This window comes from Bombina bombina, chromosome 2 (assembly GCF_027579735.1).
Source record: "Bombina bombina isolate aBomBom1 chromosome 2, aBomBom1.pri, whole genome shotgun sequence".
Classification (NCBI taxonomy): Eukaryota; Metazoa; Chordata; class Amphibia; order Anura; family Bombinatoridae; genus Bombina; species Bombina bombina.
The window spans coordinates 1,001,536,612-1,001,555,754 of NC_069500.1; the positions used below are offsets into that span (position 1 = coordinate 1,001,536,612).

Below are 19,143 nucleotides of genomic sequence, written 5' to 3' on the forward strand. Positions count from 1 at the left end.
TACAGCAATGCCCCGTGGTCTTAGTACCGATAGAAGGGACCCTAGCACTTTTGTGAAAATTCTGGGAGCGGTGGCCAACCCGAAGGGAAGGGCCACGAACTGGTAATGCTTGTCCAGAAAGGCGAACCTGATGGTGATCTTTGTGGATAGGAATATGAAGGTACGCATCCTTTAGATCCATGGTAGTCATATATTGACCTTCCTGGATCATCAGTAAGATTGTCCGAATGGTCTCCATTTTGAATGATGGAACTTTGAGGAATTTGTTTATAATTTTTAGATCCAGGATTGGCCTGAAAGTCCCTTCCTTTTTGGGAACCACAAACAGGTTTGAGTAAAAACCCAGTCCTTGTTCTGTAATTGGAACTGGATATATCACTCCCATCTTGAGTAGATCTTCTACACAGCCTAAGTATTGGTTGCCTTCCAGGTTGCCTTAGGCTGTGAAGCGTTACCCTCTTGCTTTGCGGTTGCAGAGGTTGAAGCAGGACCGCTCTTGAAGTTGTGAAAGGAACGAAAATTAGCCTTGTTTTTAGCCTTAAAAGGCCTATCTTGCGGGAGGGCATGGCCCTTTCCCCCGGTGATATCCGAAATAATCTCCTTCAACTCGGGCCCGAAAAGGGTCTTTCCCTTGAAAGGAATATTTAGTAATTTTGTTTTGGACGACACGTCGGCCGACCATGACTTGAGCCAAAGCGCTCTGCGCGCCATAATGGCAAAACCAGAATTTTTCGCCGCTAACTTAGCTAATTGCAAAGCGGCATCTGTGATAAAAGAATTAGCCAGTTTTAGAGCATTAATTCTATCCATGACTTCGTCATATGAAGTCTCCCTCTGGAGCGACTCCTCCAGCGCCTCAAACCAAAAAGCCGCTGCAGTAGTTACAGGAATAATGCAGGCAATAGGTTGGAGAAGGAAACCTTGTTGAACAAATATTTTCTTTAGTAAACCTTCTAATTTTTTATCCATAGGATCTTTGAAAGCACAACTGTCTTCAATTGGTATGGTTGTGCACTTGGCTAGTGTTGAAACTGCCCCCTCTACCTTAGGGACCGTCTGCCACGCGTCCCGCCTGGGATCAGTTATGGGGAACATTTTCTTAAAGATAGGGGGGGAACAAAAGGTACACCAGGTCTCTCCCACTCCCTAGCAACAATATCCGCCACCCTCTTAGGGATCGGAAACGCATCAGTGTATACAGGGACTTCTAGATATTTGTCCATTTTACACAATTTCTCTGGGACCACCATAGGGTCACAATCATCCAGAGTTGATAAAACCTCCCTAAGTAATACGCAGAGGTGCTCCAGTTTAAATTTAATCGCTAGGGAATCTGATTCTGCCCACTGAGAAACTTTTCCTGAGTCAGAAATTTCTCCCTCAGACATTACATCCCTCGCCCCTACTTCAGAGTGTTGTGAGGGTACATCAGATAAACCTCCCAAAGCTTCTGACTGCTCCTCATCTGTTCTCAAGACAGAGCTATCGCTCTTTTTAGGGAAAACTGGCAGTTTGGATAGAAAGGCCGCAAGGGATTTATCCATGACTGCCGCTAGTTGTTGCAATGTAATAGGTGCCAATGCACTAGAGGTACTAGGTATCGCTTGAGCGGGCGTAACTGGTGATGACACATGGGGAGAGGAAGGCGGACTATCCTCATTACCTTCAGTCAAAGAATCATCTAGGGCTATATTTTTAATTGACACAATATGATCTTTAAAGTGTATAGACACATTAGTGCACTTGGGACACATTTTGAGTGGGGGTTCCACCATGGCTTCTGAACACATAGAGCAAGGCTTTTCCTTAGTGTCAGACATGTTTAACAGATTAGTATTATACACAAGCAGGCTTGGAAAAACACTTTAACAAGTAAAAAACACAATTTGCAATAAATGGTACTGTGCCTTTAAGAAATAAAAGCGCATACCATTTTACAAAACGGTGAAAAATTAACCAAATCTCTTGAAATTTTCACAGTATGTGCCTAATGCTTCGATATGCTTGCACAGCAAGTTTCAGCCTGATTAACCCTTTAATACCCAAACCGGAGCTACCTAAAGCAAACAACCGGTTAATAAACTACAGCACCTTGCCACAGCAGCCTGCTGTGGCCCTACTTTCCCTTAAGGATTGGATTTGAGAAAAGCAAGCCTCTTGAAGTCCTCAATCAGTCTCTGGACCCATGTGAAGCAGCATGCAAAGAAATCTGTCAGAATAAACTGCGCAACTGAGGCGTGAAATTAGGCCCCTCCCACTCCACTCCGGAGCTGTGGGGCTTTCAGAACCCAATTTAGGTGACTAAAAATAATGCCATGTGGAATAAAACCCCGAATAAACACACCAAAAGTGCTTTAAAAGTGTCAATAATAGATTGCCCTGCAAAAGTGATAACCAGTCTATTGAGCCCTCTTAAATAAGCCTCTAGTTCTATACTAAGTCTCAGAACATGGCTTACCCTTCCCACATGGGGATTCTTGTCAGTCTTCTAGCATTATCTTGTCTTGACTAGAAAAAAGATGACTGAAACATACCTCAAAGCAGTTAAGCCTGCAAACTGTTCCCCCCAACTGAAGTTTTCTGGTACTCCTCAGTCCTGTGTGGGAACAGCAATGGATTTTAGTTACAACATGCTAAAATCATTTTCCTCTCAGCAGAATTCTTCATCACATTTCTGCCAGAGAGTAAATAGCACAAACCGGTACCATTTAAAAATAACAAACTTTTGATTGAAGATATAAAACTACAAATCTAACACCACATTCACTTTACCCTCCCGTGGAGATTCCCTATCTGTTAGAGCGGCAAAGAGAATGACTGGGGGGCGGAGCTAGAGGGGGAGCTATATGGACAGCTCTGCTGTGTGCTCTCTTTGCCACTTCCTGTAGGGAATGAGAATATCCCACAAGTAAGGATGAAGCCGTGGACTGGATACACCTTGCAAGAGAAATGAGTGTAAATTTTTAGTGTCTATAAAACAATGTGAGCTGCCATGTTGTAACTTAGGTTACCTTCTCTGCTGTGGCCAATTAGGGACAGTTATAAATAGGTCACTAGAGTGTGCAGCCAATGGCTGTGTGGGATATAACAGAGTTCTACACTTACATTTCTAACAGGAACTGAAAAGCTCAGACTTTCAGAATGGAGTTACAGGAAAAGGGGACAAAATAAATAATAAAAGCATATTGCAGTTTTTTTTAATATGTCTAATTTATCATTTTATATTACAATCTCAACGTGTTTAATGTCCCTTTAATCTGAATTTATTATACAATATGCTACAGAAGTAAATTATCAAAGTATTTTAGTTTGCATGGGTATGATAAATACAGGAAGACACACTGGAACTGTCTATATAAAAGACCTTATTGTGCTGCACAAAGTGCAACTCCAGTCGAAGGTATATAGTAAACTGCATTCCTATAAGATTACCTGCAGAGCCGTTGTATCATAAGTAATCCTTATGAACAAGATACTGAACTTTTGTTTCATAACCATATGTTTATATTAAAAATACTCTGCTCTTGATATGTTTATGTGTGATCACATTTTTGTACGGTGATACAATCTAAAGGTTGGCTTTATGACGCTTATCTCTGTAGTCCATGGTTTAAATAAAAAACAAAAAAACATAGGAAAACATGTAGTATGTGAGTATGCGGAAGTATACATTATGATGCTGCTGGTTTTCTAGATGTGTAAACAGGAGTTTCCTTACCATTTCTGTCAGGAACTATTGTAAATATATACTTAATAATATACTATATGCGTTTTTACATTTCTACATATTTTGCATCCCAACTTACTTTCACAGTGGTGAATCACATTCTCCCATAGCTTGTTCTTTCTCAAACAGACCAATCTACCGACAATTAATAAATGTCTTTTCCCCCTCGTCAGAGCAACATTCATTCTCTTTTCTGAGTCTATGAATCCAACTTGTCTTGTCCGAACACAAGATAGCACTATGATTTCCTTCTCAGCACCTTGGAAAGCATCTACAGTGGACACCTGAACTGCTTTCATTTCCGTAGGGTCACAAAGATCAGTACTGTTTAGTAATCTGCAAATCTGGAAATATAGTTAGATTTTCAGGAAACAGTGATGTTTCAGTGCTCATGTTTTCTTTGATTTAAACCAAATGTGCAAACACTTTGAGGTGTCGTTTTCAAAGGTTGTTATTTAAAGGGCCATAATACCCAAATGTTGAAACACTTGAAAGTGATGCAGCATAGCTGTAAAAAGCTGACTAGAAAATATCTCCTGAACATCTCTATGTAAAAAAGAAAGATATTTTACCTCTAAAGTTCCTCAGTAGCCACATCCCATTGTAAAGGATTTCTAAGCAGCATTTTAGTGTGTCTGTCCTGGGACAGCTTAGGGCATGAGCCTCATGAACTCTCATATTATTTCACCAATCAGGTAAAGGTAGCTTACTATGAAATCTCATGAGAGTTAAGTCAAATCTCATGAGATCACAGTAAGAGTTCATGACCTCAGTACTGCTGATGCTGATTGGCTGCTGTTCATTTCTTCATTTTTTTTTTTTTTTTTACCTGCAGCTGGGAGCAGGTGAAGTATAACTTTTTACACAGAACTTACTCTGCTGAGCTGAGGAAATTGTGAGGTAAAATATCTTCTTTTTTTACATAGAGATGATCAGGTGATATTTTCATGTCAGCTTTTTACAGTTATGCTGCATCACTTACAAGTGATTTAGCATATGAGTATTATGTCCCTTTAAAAGTCTCCTAGAAATACCATTAATATTTATAAACCAGGATTGTCCGACCTTTTCCAAAGAAGATATTTTTTTACATGAAGGGCCAGTTAACACATTTTTACAAAACCTGTAATTCAGGCAAGAATATAATAAGAACATAAATGAGCAATTATTTTGCAAGATATTGCCTATAATCTTGCAAAAGCAAATCCCTCCCCCCCCCAAAAAAAACCTGTGTACACAAAGTGACCCAGAAACAGATACTTTGTAACTTTCCAGGAGTCATAAGTCAGATGCAAAGAAGAACAAATTTGTGACATGCTTCCCAAGTGTACGTGCACCTAAATAATAGCATGGTCTAGACACAAACATACAATCTAGGTGAAGTGTGGCGCTTTGTGTCCGCTGTGTGAATTAGTTATAAACTGTAGTGCAAAGTAAAAGGCACAAACTTTACAGAATACAAAAGGTACAGCTTAATTCATTAAGCACATATGAAGAACTGCCTTTGTAAAAGTCTCAGAAGTACATCTGACTTTTTTGTGCTAGATTAGAATATATATCTAGAAACAAACCGTATGCATCTGTGACTTGTATAAGGTAATCACACCGATCACTGATCCCTGGACTCCGCTAGCAATCAGAGATTGGATAAGCTTAATTGTAAAGTTGGCTTCTTCCACATTGAGAAAGCTGTTATTACCCTCCATCTAAATGAGATTGTGGAGAAAAAACAGGATTACTAAAAAATGTATAGCAGATTATTCTATAGAAATTGATTTTTAAACAAGGTGTTTTAGAAGCTCCTCTGATTGTATCATACAGGCCATACTGGATATAAATAAGTCACAGATCACAGTAAATTGATAGTTCCTATTCATGTACACGGGATGAACTGTACAGAAAACTAACAGGGAATGGATGAGAAATGAGGGTGGTCAAGTAATAATTTGGTTTCCCAAGATAAAATGGTAAATATTGATTCTAAAGGCAATGACAACAAGGAATATTGCGTGCTTGTAAATTCTACAAAACTAAAATATTGTTTGTATTATGAATGGAGATGTGGAGGTTGTTTTTATCATAAATGCATTTTTTAAATATTTTCTTTTCATGGTGACAACCTATGTTGATGGATGCAATTGTTTTCAGTATCTGACAATATGTAGTTTTAGAAAGTGTATTTTTGGCACAATTTTTACATGGAACAAAACTGTTTGTGCTACTGATGCTTTTGGGTTTTGACAGTCCCACACATGGATGACAGCATTTCTTCCAAAAAACAGCAGTAACAATAATCAAACATGGGGTTGATAGCTGCTGCAACGCTAATACTAGATGTAGTTGAGAGTAAATATTTTATAATGTAATAGTTACCCTGTACTATCTATACAGGATATTTAGTAGCTGTTAGAGAACATCAGGAATGGTTCAAAATGTAATTGCCACTATATGATGCAAAGGCACATAGTTGAGACGTAATTGGTGGTTCAATCCCTAAAATGTGGCCAATATGTTAACAGTTGTCCCCATTACTCCTGAAAAGCAAACAATATGAACATATCATTGGCTGGGGGTGGGTGGGTTTTCACTCTTCATTTTTTTTTTTTTTACTGTTAATAGTAAATTAATTGTCATTAGGATAGTAACGTTATTGCATGAAAAGGTAAAACATAAGTATAGTATGCAGTGTGGACAGTATAATTTTAAGAGTTTGTAAAGAAGCTATGAGACCATTACAAATATGCTGCAGAAACCCAATATTTTGTTGATAGTTCAGTGCTAAATTATCAATTTTTTACATTTGTATTGGAGAACCTTGAGATAACTTGTAGATAACTACCATATGTGACCTCCCATGAATCAAGAAGGGGCGAGTTAGCCAGAATTGTTTTTTTGTTGCATTTCGAGGTGTCCCATTTCTTGAGTAATTAATACAATTTAAATTCCGGTAATCCAGATGAGAACAGTGATGTGCTTTGCCAATGATTGCATACGGTGTGGAGATACTTGTGTAACCACAATGGCTGCAGTTATGTTCTGACAATCTGGATCTGAGTTTTGTGAGACTGCCACTAGTGTAATGGGTAGGCTACAAGTTAGAAGAAATCCATCTGTTGTTCTGACAGACAATAATTATACTTTTGTGTATATAAGACTTTTTTTTTTTATAATAAAAAGTTTATGTAATCGTCACAGTATTTTGGTATATGTGTTCTGTATTTATAAATAGAAAGCACACAAATAAAAAATAGAAAGATGAATGAGTGTTTGGACACATTAGGGACACAAAAACAGCTTGTAATTACAAGATTTTCTCTAGCCATGCAATAAATTAACATACTAGTTGAGTGTGGATTATTTTGAATATGTTAGCACCTTGTTTGATGCAACAGCCAAGCTCTGCCACCACTTGACTTATTTGTAGGAAACAATCCAGACTTGTTGCTGGAGTAGACACAGTTAAACATGGTCATTTTATTAGAAAAATATGCTTTGCTGTTCATATCTTATCTCTGCTAGAGCCAATTAAGGACAGATATGTGGCAGGAGTAGGCTTATGAAACCTGCCATTTGCACTTTGAGTTGAGTTAGAACTGGAAAACTTACCTGATAATTGTTTTTATTTAGCTGGAAAGAGTCCACAGCTGCATTCATTACTTTTGGGAAAAAGAACCTGGCCACCAGGAGGAGGCAAAAACACCCCAGCCAAAGGCTTAAATACTCCTCCTACTTCCCTCATCCCCAAGTCATTCTGCCGAGGAACAAGGAACAGTAGAAGAAATACCAGGGTGAAAAGGTGCCGGAAGAATAAAAATAAGAGACGCCCCACAGAACAAATACGGGTGGGGAGCTGTGGACTCTTTCCACAGCATAATTAAGCATCATTTAAGTTAAGCATAATTTAAGTTTTTCTTCATAAATGGAAAGAGTCCACAGTTGCATTCATTACTTTTGGGAAAACAATACCCAAGCTATAGAAGACAAAGAATGCAAAAACGGAGGGTACAATAGGTAGCCCATTCTGAGGGCAGTGGGCTTGAGAAACCCCACAACCCAACCAAACCCTGCTTTGTTGGAGCCGGGCAAAAAATAAACTAGAAGGAAAAGGCCCCAAGGACAATGACCTGCAGATAGTCCTAAAGCCTAACTAGACCGCAAGCAGACTCAATGAGCCAACACTCCTCCAGGAGAACCGTCGCCCAGCAGTCGGTCACCACACAACCCTTACTAGTACAGTACCAAAATCCCTAAAAGGGAGAGGACAAGGGTAAACCAAAGGGATACTCAAAAGGTACAGCGAAATCGGATAAAGGAAAAGCCCCCTTCAAAGGAAGGCAAAGTTCACAGAGACCTGAATGGATGCCGAGAACAAGGGGCGACGACGCCCAACCCACAAGGAGCAACTGGGCATCCCCAAGGAAAAGAAACATTTCACAAATATCGTGCAACAGCACCAAACAGAAAAATTACAAATAGCAAACTCAGAAGATAAACATCTGAGTCCAGTACCACGCTGCTATCCGAAGGAAGACACGGAGAAAACACACTCCTTAAGGAAAAAGCGGCCGAACAAACTAGCAGATTGCCCAACCTCCAAAGCAGAGGACTCACTCCAGGCAATCCAGGCCGCCTGACCTACTCACAGATCTCAAAGGGGAAGAGACACAGAACCTCTAACAAAAAGGTCCACTGGCACCCCTAAGACCTGAGGATAAACAACATATCTCAGATCCTACAGCTAGCCAGACCAGCCCAAGCAATGGCAGATCTGAAAGTAAGGGAACAGAATTGAACTCCCAGACCGGACCCCAAAAAAGGGCGGAAAAATGGACACAGCCACTTCAACCTAAAGACAATCGAGCAGGCGTTAGACCCAAAGAGATCTAGCAAAGCTACCCAATTAAGTCTCAACGCGGAGCCAACAGCTCCCCAGATGGAAAAGAACAACTCAAAGGGCAGCCCAATCAATGAACCAGATAAAACATCTGTTCCAACCTCCTGAACATAGGAGAGGCCCACAAAAAAGGAACCACACCACCTTAAGGAGGACAATGAGCCCCCTGAAGAGGAGATTGTCGATAAATACCTGCCCATAAGACTGGAAGACGAAGGAAGAATCGAGAGGACACAAGGCTACGTCACTGATGAACACAGAAAGAACCTCTTATAACACCATTGTGTTAGCACACATACCAGGCGCAAAAGCGACAGCTGAACAACCGTAAACCATCCATTTGCTAGGCAGGAAAGCCCACCATCAGGTCATGCTAGTTGGCTGTCACAAGGCAACCTTATTGTCCGCACAAGACAAGCCCTAAGGAGCCTCGGCTCTTAGTAAATCTGGCCAAGTTGTAAAACAGAAAAGCCAGAACAAGGGCTAAGCCCAAGTACCCCGGAAACTGAAACCCCTCAGGCCAGTCCTAGAATCATAAGTCTAGTAACATCCCACAGCGGGTATCTTCAAAGAGAACACGCCGAGGAAAACCCTTGATAACCGGAAGATCAGGACAAAAGCCCGGGCCCCACAAATGTTTAGATTAAACAATCTTCCAGGAACATAAATCCCTCGTCTGATATAAAAAAACAGACCTCCCAGGGAAAGATCCAGAATAACCCAGATAACAAGAGCAAGAAGCCCTTGCACAAAGGACACTAGAGCTAACAAGGGTGTTGTGCTTTAAAAGTGCGACTAATCCCCCTTAAGGGACACAAGGCGCTGCTCATTTTATCAACCTTGAAAGGAGGAAGGCCAAGTAGACCTCGCCGGGGATCGACCCAGCAACCCTCGGTTTGCTCCAGTACAAAGTAGCCACAGAGCATTAATATGCTGAGCTGTCTCCCCAGCTAGCCAAGAGCTCCATACACAAGAGGAATAGTGAGGACAAGTCGCCCGAACAGAGCAACAGCAAGCCTCCACATCACCTCAAATTCGAAGTCAGAGGACAGCAAAACATGGGTTTGGATGGCACTTAGATGGCAATACCTAGACCACATGAAAACCACTAGGACCTCCTCTATCCCAAGAAGGAGATGCAGAGCATTCCCAACACTGGGAAAGGACCCCTAACCGGAGCCCAAAAAGACCTTACTGTCTAATGTCCCGAAAAGGAACAAACAACTCCCAAAGGGAATCCAAGTCCCCCGAAGGTGACCCATCCACAAGGAGAAACAGACAAAATCCAGAGGTCTCAATGAAGAAGAGAACCATTAAAGGAACAACTCCAAAAAAGGACAATTTCCTAAAGTAACACTGCCCTCCAGCGGAAAAGAGGCGCTAAACCCTCCAATTTTCCCACCACATGGGAAGGAATACTCTAAGCTCCGAGGACATAGGAAGCAACAGAAAGTGACGCAGCAAAATTCACTGACCCAGTCACCAAAGAGACGGCTATTTAGGACTGAAACAAACCAGAGTGCCGTACGGACCTGTAAGTCCTCTTGAGAATGCTTATCTGAAACTTGTAAAATAAACATAAAATAAAGCTAAGAGCACTCGGCACCTCTGTCTGACCAGCAAGGCATAATAGGCGTCACGTGTCTGACTAAGCCGCGAGACTGAAGATCTGAACCCAAGCAGGACCAGCCTGTAACCAGGGTCATAACTGCCAAGCTGGCTAAATCCTCCGAGAGGAGAAAACAGACAAACATGGGGCTAACGTGTCCCGAACAAGTTCCATAGAAGCAAACAGCGAGTATCGATCCCAGATATTTGTAAGTATCCGCAGGAACATAGTATGAAACGAAAATAAAATATATCCTAACCGGATTAAATAAAATAACGGGCAACCCGAAGGTTAACGCCCAAGAAGAACAGAAGGTCCGTAGGACCAGCCGAACGGAAACCCTTTCTTCCAACAAAACTGGGAAGGATCTTGAAAACAAGACTTAAAGGAGATTACTTCATCCCTTCATGTCTAACAAGGTGAGCCATTTGAAGGAGACTGATGACTCCCATACCCAAGGAGGATAGGGTCCCCAAGCAGCTCAAAAACATGTCTGAGTAAAACACTAAGGCGAGCCCGCCTGTAACGAAAGGCACAACACTCAGGAACAGTTACACCTGCAGGGAACTGTACATGCCCTCCAGAGGCCGAGAGACCTGGGGCAATCGGACACAAGCACAATCGCAAACAAACATCTGGACTTTGCAGACACGCAAGCGCCAAAAGTATGTAAAAGTGAAAACGTGCCACAACCTCCGGGAGGAACAATCCACCCTCCGAGAAGGAAAACACATAACTTGTAGCAGTAGGGAGCAGTAGGGAACTCGCCTCCCGGAGGACAGGCCTACCCCCGAGGCGGATGGCTCAGCAGTCTCTTGAATCCCCGAGCCCAAGGAACAAGGTGCTCTAGGACGGCCTAAAGAACATAACTGACTGACCTGAGTCAATGGGGCCAATTCGCATTCTTCACAGGACGAAGAATCTGAATCAGAAAGTTGACCAATCTCAACATCAGTATCCTCCATAACTGGATTATACCCCAAAACAAAATGTACTATATATCAAACAAATTAAACGGCACCTGACACCCACAATGGCTGGGACACTCACCACCTCCTATGTACCAGACACCAGCAAACTAGAATTTTCCGTTGCTACACAGTCAGGAATGCGGAAATGGGAAACCAGAACGTAAACACGCTTGGTCACAAGGTGAACCGTACAGTCCAACAAAAGCGCGCCCAACCGTAAGTTCGCGTCACTTCAACAGGCCGTTATGTTCTAAGCCACTAGCCCAGTTAACACTACACATAAGCAGGTTCAATAACATAACAAACATGATTAAAACCCCCCCTGTTCATCAATCCCCCTCAGAAGATATTAACCCTTGATTCCAAGATACTAAAGGAGTCTCACTGAGACCCTTATCTTTCACGTGAGTTCGCAGGAACAAATGAGTTACAGTACATTCATGAATAAGTAAATGAAACCATCTTACTGGAATCTACGGCGTGGAAAAGGAACACAGCCCTTCAAGTGTGATGGATAGTAGCCTCGCCTCCGCCATGGACTTGAGAGAAGAAAGCAGGCAGCGAAGCAAAGTTCGACAACGCCGATTGCTTGAGGAGCTGTTAACATGAGTCGGGATGGTTTCGCAGAAAGACTCTTCCTGCATCTCTGGACTCTAACTTTCCTCCAAGCCCTCACTGAGAGACTGACAGGATTACTTAAAACTCCTGTCCCATGTCGAAGAGTACTACCCTCTATAAGAGACAACAGCAAACTTCTGACAATTCCCTGCCAACCTCCTGGGACGAAAGGCAAAGAATGACTGGGGGATAAGGGAAGTGGGAGGAGTATTTAAGCCTTTGGCTGGGGTGTCTTTGCCTCCTCCTGGTGGCTAGGTTCTTATTTCCCAAAAGTAATGAATGCAGCTGTGGACTCTTTCCATTTATGAAGAAAATATATATTTAAATTACATGAAACATAGGCATCATAAATAATGATAAAGTATACTGCAAAAATGTTATACTATGCATAATTAAACATGTATACTACAATAAAAGTGTTTATGATCTCTTTTAATAAATTACACTTAAAATAAAGGAACTTTCAAATCCTATAAGTTCCCCAATATGGAAGAACCCCCTGGGGCTCACTAAGTGTAATATAAAATATACACTTATGTTCTTCACTATAATTATATACCTGCTCTGTGCCATTCACATTGTAAAAACACAGTGTTGGCAGCCAGTCCAAAAGAGGTAGCCTGTCTTCTTCTGATACACCATTCAAAAGCTGACCTTCATAGAAGAGATAATTTGCTATGGCACTAATAGTTGGGTGGCATCGATATTGTGTCCTTAGCATAACAGGTTTATGGCCCTATAAAAAATAATTAAACATACATCTTATGTAAATTAACACAGTTTAACAGTTCTTAACGTTGAGTGCAGGAAATGTTGTGCTTAAAGTGATGGTAAAGTTACATTATTTCAGTGAATCCCGTATGAAGTGAGGATCAAAACAGCATATTTATTTTTATAATTAATAAAACGCTATTTTTTATAAATTTTATTTATACGTGTGAAGTGTTCTTCCTCCTTCTTACTTAAAGTTCTTTCTTTTTATCTTCTGTGACGTAGAGAGAGTGGTCCAACCGGCTCACTGCGTAGGCTGCAATACATTTCCCGCGAGAGAGGACATTCTGTGCATGCCCATTTGTCCGTTATCCGATCCCATGTAAACAGTGAATCATGCAATTAATTGTTTACTACTTAAGTGATGGGCGGCACACGGAGGACAGCAATCTTTGTAGAATAATGTGCATGCAAAGCTCTGAAAACAAAATTTATGCTTACCTGATAAATTATTTTCTTTCCTGGCATAGAGATACCACAAATTCATTCTAATTACTAATGGGAATTCAACTCCTGGCCACCAGGAGGAGGCAAAGAACACCCCAGCAAAGCTTTAAGTATCCTCCCACTTCCCACAATCCCCAAGTCAGTCATTCAGCCAAAGAAATATGGAAAGAGAAGAGGACACAAACGGTATAGAGGTGCCTGAAGTAAAGAAAATGACAAAAGCGTCTCAAAATGTAAATAAGGGCGGGTTATTGACTCTCCATGCCAGGAAAGAAAAGAATTTATCAGGTAAGCATGAATTTTGTTTTCTTTCCAATGGCATGGAGAGTCCACAAATCTATTCTAATTACTAGTAGGAACCAATACCCAAGCTAGAGGACACAGAATGGAAGGGAGAACAAGACAGGCGGACCTAAATAGAGGGCACCACCGCTTGAAGAACTTTCCTCCTAAAAAAAAGCCTCAGCAGAGGCAAAAACATTAAATTTGTAGAATTTGGAAAAAGTATGCAACAAAGGCCAAGTGGCTGCCTTGCAGATTTGTTCCACAGAAGCCTCGTTTTTAAAGGCCCAGGAAGAAGAGACAGCCCTAGTGGAATGAGCTGTAATCCTCTCAGGAGGCTGTTGTCCAGCTGTCTCATAGGCCAACCGAATGACACTTCTCAACCAAAAAGAAAGAGTAGAAGAAGTGGCCTTCTGACCCTTAAGTTTACCAGAAAACACAACAAAAAGGTCAGTAGATTGCAGAAAATCACTAGTAGCTTAAGATAGAACTTCAAAGCATGCACTACATCCAGGTAATGTAACAGACGTTCCTTATGAGAAAAAGGATTAGGACAGAACGAAGGAACGTCAATTTCCTGATTGATATTGCGGTCCAAAACCACCTTAGAAAAGAAATCCCATTTTGGTATGCAAGACCGCCTTATCCGCATGGAAAATAAGATAAGGGGGGTCACACTGAAGAGCCGAAAGCGCTGAGACTCTACGAGCAGAAGAAATAGCTAGAAGGAACAAAACTTTCCAAGATAATAACTTAATATCAACAGAGTGTATAGGCTCAAACTGAGCCTGCTGCAGAACCCTAAGAACAAGATTAAGGCTCCAAGGAGGAGCAACAGGTTTAAACACAGGCCTGATTCTGACCAAGGCCTGAACAAAAGATTGAACATCTGGTAAGTCAGCCAGACGTTTATGCAAAAGAATCGAGAGGGCCGAAATCTGGCCCTTAAGAGTGCTGACTGACAAACCCTTCTCAAGACCCTTCTGGAGAAAAGACAAAATACATGGAACCCTCACCTGACTCCAAGGGAAACCCCTAGATGCACACCAGTAAAGGTATATATGCCACACCTTATGGTAAATCTTGCGAGTTACCAGCTTACAAGCCTGAATCACGGTATAAATAAGCTTCTCGGAAAAACCTCGCCTAGATAAGACTAGGCGTTCAATCTCCAAGCAGTCAGCTTCAGAGAATCTAGTTTTGTATGTAGAAAAGGACCCTGAAGCAGAAGGTCCTTCCTCAGAGGTAATTTCCACGGGGAAAGGACGACATCTTCCCCAGATCTGCAAACCAAATCCTGTGAGGCCATGCTGGAGCAATTAGAATCACAGAAGCAGAACAGGTTGCCATTAAAGACCCTGGTGAAGAAACATTTTTCTTAAGTAACCTTCCAGTTTCCTATCCATAGGGTATTTAAAGGAGGTACTATCCTCTAGAGGAATAGTGGTTCTCTTGGCTAATGTAGATATAGCACCCTCTACCTTAGGAACAGTGCGCCAAAGGTCTCGCACAGCAACAGGAAATATTTTTTTAAAACAGGAGACGGATAAAAAGGAACACCCGGCTTCTCCCATTCCTGAGATATAATAATGTCAGACATGCGATCTGAACCAGGAAATACTTCCACAGATTTGGGTTTATTAGCCTTTTTAGGAGTTTCTGCGACTGTTTGGCGTCTCGACAGCACACAGGAACACAGAACGAAGAGTAACTCCTTCACACAGCTTTAACCACAAAAGTAAAGTAGCATTTGGATTTCACAACTCATCTGGATTTTTACAACTAATTAAGGTACCTCAACGAACAGTTAAACACTCTCCATTAATAGTATCGTGACATACACATTTTTTCAACCAACGGAATATATACCGCCAACTATTTGTGTCTCTATATAAGGTTGTAAACCTGCCTTGAAAACTTGCAAAGACACTTTTGTAAACCCTAACGGCTAGATTTAGAGTTTTGTCGGTAACGACCCGCGTAGCTAACGCCGGCTTTTTTCTGGCCGCACCATAAAAATAACTCTGGTATTGAGAGTCCACATAAAGACTGCGTTAGGCTCCAAAAAACATAATTTATGCTTACCTGATAAATTCCTTTCTTCTGTTGTGTGATCAGTCCACGGGTCATCATTACTTCTGGGATATAACTCCTCCCCAACAGGAAATGCAAGAGGATTCACCCAGCAGAGCTGCATATAGCTCCTCCCCTCTACGTCACTCCCAGTCATTCGACCAAGAATCAACGAGAAAGGAGAAACCAAGGGTGAAGTGGTGACTGGAGTATAATTTAAAAGATATTTACCTGCCTTAAAACAGGGCGGGCCGTGGACTGATCACACAACAGAAGAAAGGAATTTATCAGGTAAGCATAAATTATGTTTTCTTCTGTTATGTGTGATCAGTCCACGGGTCATCATTACTTCTGGGATACCAATACCAAAGCAAAAGTACACGGATGACGGGAGGGATAGGCAGGCTCATTATACAGAAGGAACCACTGCCTGAAGAACCTTTCTCCCAAAAATAGCCTCCGAAGAAGCAAAAGTGTCAAATTTGTAAAATTTGGAAAAAAGTATGAAGCGAAGACCAAGTTGCAGCCTTGCAAATCTGTTCAACAGAGGCCTCATTCTTAAAGGCCCAAGTGGAAGCCACAGCTCTAGTAGAATGAGCTGTAATTCTTTCAGGAGGCTGCTGTCCAGCAGTCTCATAGGCTAAACGAATTATGCTACGAAGCCAGAAGGAGAGAGAGGTAGCCGAAGCCTTATGACCTCTCCTCTGACCAGAGTACACGACAAACAGGGAAGACGTTTGTCGAAAATCCTTAGTTGCCTGCAAGTAGAACTTGAGGGCACGAACTACATCCAGATTGTGTAGAAGACGTTCCTTCTTTGAAGAAGGATTTGGACACAAGGATGGAACAACAATCTCTTGATTGATATTCCTGTTAGTGACTACCTTAGGTAAGAACCCAGGTTTAGTACGCAGAACTACCTTGTCTGAGTGAAAAATCAGATAAGGAGAATCACAATGTAAGGCTGATAACTCAGAGACTCTTCGAGCCGAGGAAATAGCCATTAAAAACAGAACTTTCCAAGATAACAATTTTATATCAATGGAATGAAGGGGTTCAAACGGAACACCCTGTAAAACGTTAAGAACTAAGTTTAAACTCCATGGCGGAGCAACAGTTTTAAACACAGGCTTGATCCTAGCTAAAGCCTGACAAAAGGCCTGGACGTCTGGATTTTCTGACAGACGCCTGTGTAACAAGATGGACAGAGCTGAGATCTGTCCCTTTAATGAGCTAGCCGATAAACCCTTTTCTAAACCTTCTTGTAGAAAGGACAATATCCTAGGAATCCTAACCTTACTCCAGGAGTAACCTTTGGATTCGCACCAGTATAGGTATTTACGCCATATCTTATGGTAAATCCTTCTGGTAACAGGCTTCCTAGCCTGTATCAGGGTATCAATAACCGACTCAGAAAAACCACGTTTTGATAAAATCAAGCGTTCAATTTCCAAGCAGTCAGCTTCAGAGAAGTTAGATTTTGATGTTTGAATGGACCCTGTATCAGAAGGTCCTGTCTTAGAGGTAGAGACCAAGGCGGACAGGATGACATGTCCACTAGATCTGCATACCAAGTCCTGCGTGGCCATGCAGGCGCTATTAGAATCACTGATGCTCTCTCCTGTTTGATTTTGGCAATCAATCGAGGAAGCAGCGGGAAGGGTGGAAACACATAAGCCATCCCGAAGTTCCAAGGTGCTGTCAAGGCATCTATCAGAACCGCTCCCGGATCCCTGGATCTGGACCCGTAGCGAGGAAGTTTGGCGTTCTGGCGAGACGCCATGAGATCTATCTCTGGTTTGCCCCAACGTCGAAGTATTTGGGCAAAGACCTCCGGATGAAGTTCCCACTCCCCCGGATGAAAAGTCTGGCGACTCAAGAAATCCGCCTCCCAGTTCTCCACTCCCGGGATGTGGATTGCTGACAGGTGGCAAGAGTGAGACTCTGCCCAGCGAATTATCTTTGATACTTCCATCATTGCTAGGGAGCTTCTTGTCCCTCCTTGATGGTTGATGTAAGCTACAGTCGTGATGTTGTCCGACTGAAACCTGATGAACCCCCGAGTTTTTAACTGGGGCCAAGCCAGAAGGGCATGGAGAACTGCTCTTGATTCCAGAATGTTTATTGGCAGGAGACTTTCCTCCTGATTCCATTGTCCCTGAGCCTTCAGAGAATTCCAGACAGCGCCCCAACCTAGAAGGCTGGCGTCTGTTGTTACAATTGTCCAGTCCGGCCTGCTGAATGGCATCCCCCTGGACAGATGTGGCCGAGAAAGCCACCATAGAAGAGAGTTTCTGGTCTCTTGATCCAGATTCAGAGTAGGGGACAAGTCTGAGTAATCCCCATTCCACTGACTCAGCATGCACAATTGCAGCGGTCTGAGATGTAGACGTGCAAAGGGTACTATGTCCATTGCTGCTACCATTAAGCCGATCACCTCCATGCATTGAGCTACTGACGGGAGTTGAATGGAATGAAGAACACGGCATGCATTTAGAAGCTTTGTTAATCTGTCTTCTGTCAGATAAATCTTCATTTCTACAGAATCTATAAGAGTCCCCAAGAATGGAACTCTTGTGAGAGGAAAAAGAGAACTCTTCTTTTCGTTCACTTTCCATCCATGCGACCTTAGAAATGCCAGAACTAACTCTGTATGAGACTTGGCAGTTGAAAGCTTGAAGCTTGTATCAGAATGTCGTCTAGGTACGGAGCTACCGAAATTCCTCGCGGTCTTAGTACCGCCAGAAGGGCACCCAGAACCTTTGTGAAGATTCTTGGAGCCGTAGCCAATCCGAATGGAAGAGCTACAAACTGGTAATGCCTGTCTAAGAAGGCAAACCTTAGATACCGGTAATGATCTTTGTGAATCGGTATGTGAAGGTAAGCATCCTTTAAATCCACTGTGGTCATGTACTGACCCTTTTGGATCATGGGTAAGATTGTCCGAATAGTTTCCATTTTGAACGATGGAACTCTTAGGAATTTGTTTAGGATCTTTAAATCCAAGATTGGCCTGAAAGTTCCCTCTTTTTTGGGAACCACAAACAGGTTTGAGTAAAACCCTTGTCCTTGTTCCGACCGCGGAACCGGATGGATCACTCCCATTAATAACAGATCTTGTACACAGCGTAGAAACGCTTCTTTCTTTATCTGGTTTGTTGACAACCTTGACAGATGAAATCTCCCTCTTGGGGGAGAGAATTTGAAGTCTAGAAGGTATCCCTGAGATATGATCTCTAGCGCCCAGGGATCCTGAACATCTCTTGCCCAAGCCTGGGCGAAGAGAGAGAGTCTGCCCCCCACTAGATCCGGTCCCGGATCGGGGGCCCTCGGTTCATGCTGTCTTTGGGGCAGCAGCAGGTTTCCTGGCCTGCTTGCCCTTGTTCCAGGACTGGTTAGGTTTCCAGCCTTGTCTGTAACGAGCAACAGCTCCTTCCTGTTTTGGTGCAGTGGAAGTTGATGCTGCTCCTGCTTTGAAATTCCGAAAGGGACGAAAATTAGACTGTCTAGCCTTAGCTTTGGCTTTGTCTTGAGGCAGGGCGTGGCCCTTACCTCCTGTAATGTCAGCGATAATTTCTTTCAAACCGGGCCCAAATAAAGTTTGCCCCTTGAAAGGTATATTAAGTAATTTGGACTTAGAAGTTACATCAGCTGACCAGGATTTTAGCCACAGCGCCCTACGTGCCTGAATGGCGAATCCTGAGTTCTTAGCCGTAAGTTTGGTTAAATGTACTACGGCCTCCGAAATGAA

The 19,143-nt window shown here is 42.3% G+C and overlaps 1 protein-coding gene across 1 annotated transcript in view; it reads right to left on the reverse strand.

The window, feature by feature from the left end:
• The window catches only part of ZGRF1 (zinc finger GRF-type containing 1), a 329,862-nt gene that overhangs the window by 60,728 nt on the left and 249,991 nt on the right, over positions 1 to 19,143 (reverse strand). The window contains exons 23-25 of the mRNA XM_053700189.1: positions 12,379 to 12,555; positions 5,299 to 5,433; positions 3,807 to 4,071 (exon numbers count right to left, since the gene is read on the reverse strand). Of these exons, the coding sequence (XP_053556164.1) occupies positions 3,807 to 4,071; positions 5,299 to 5,433; positions 12,379 to 12,555 (577 nt within the window). The remainder of the gene's footprint in view (positions 1 to 3,806; positions 4,072 to 5,298; positions 5,434 to 12,378; positions 12,556 to 19,143) is intronic.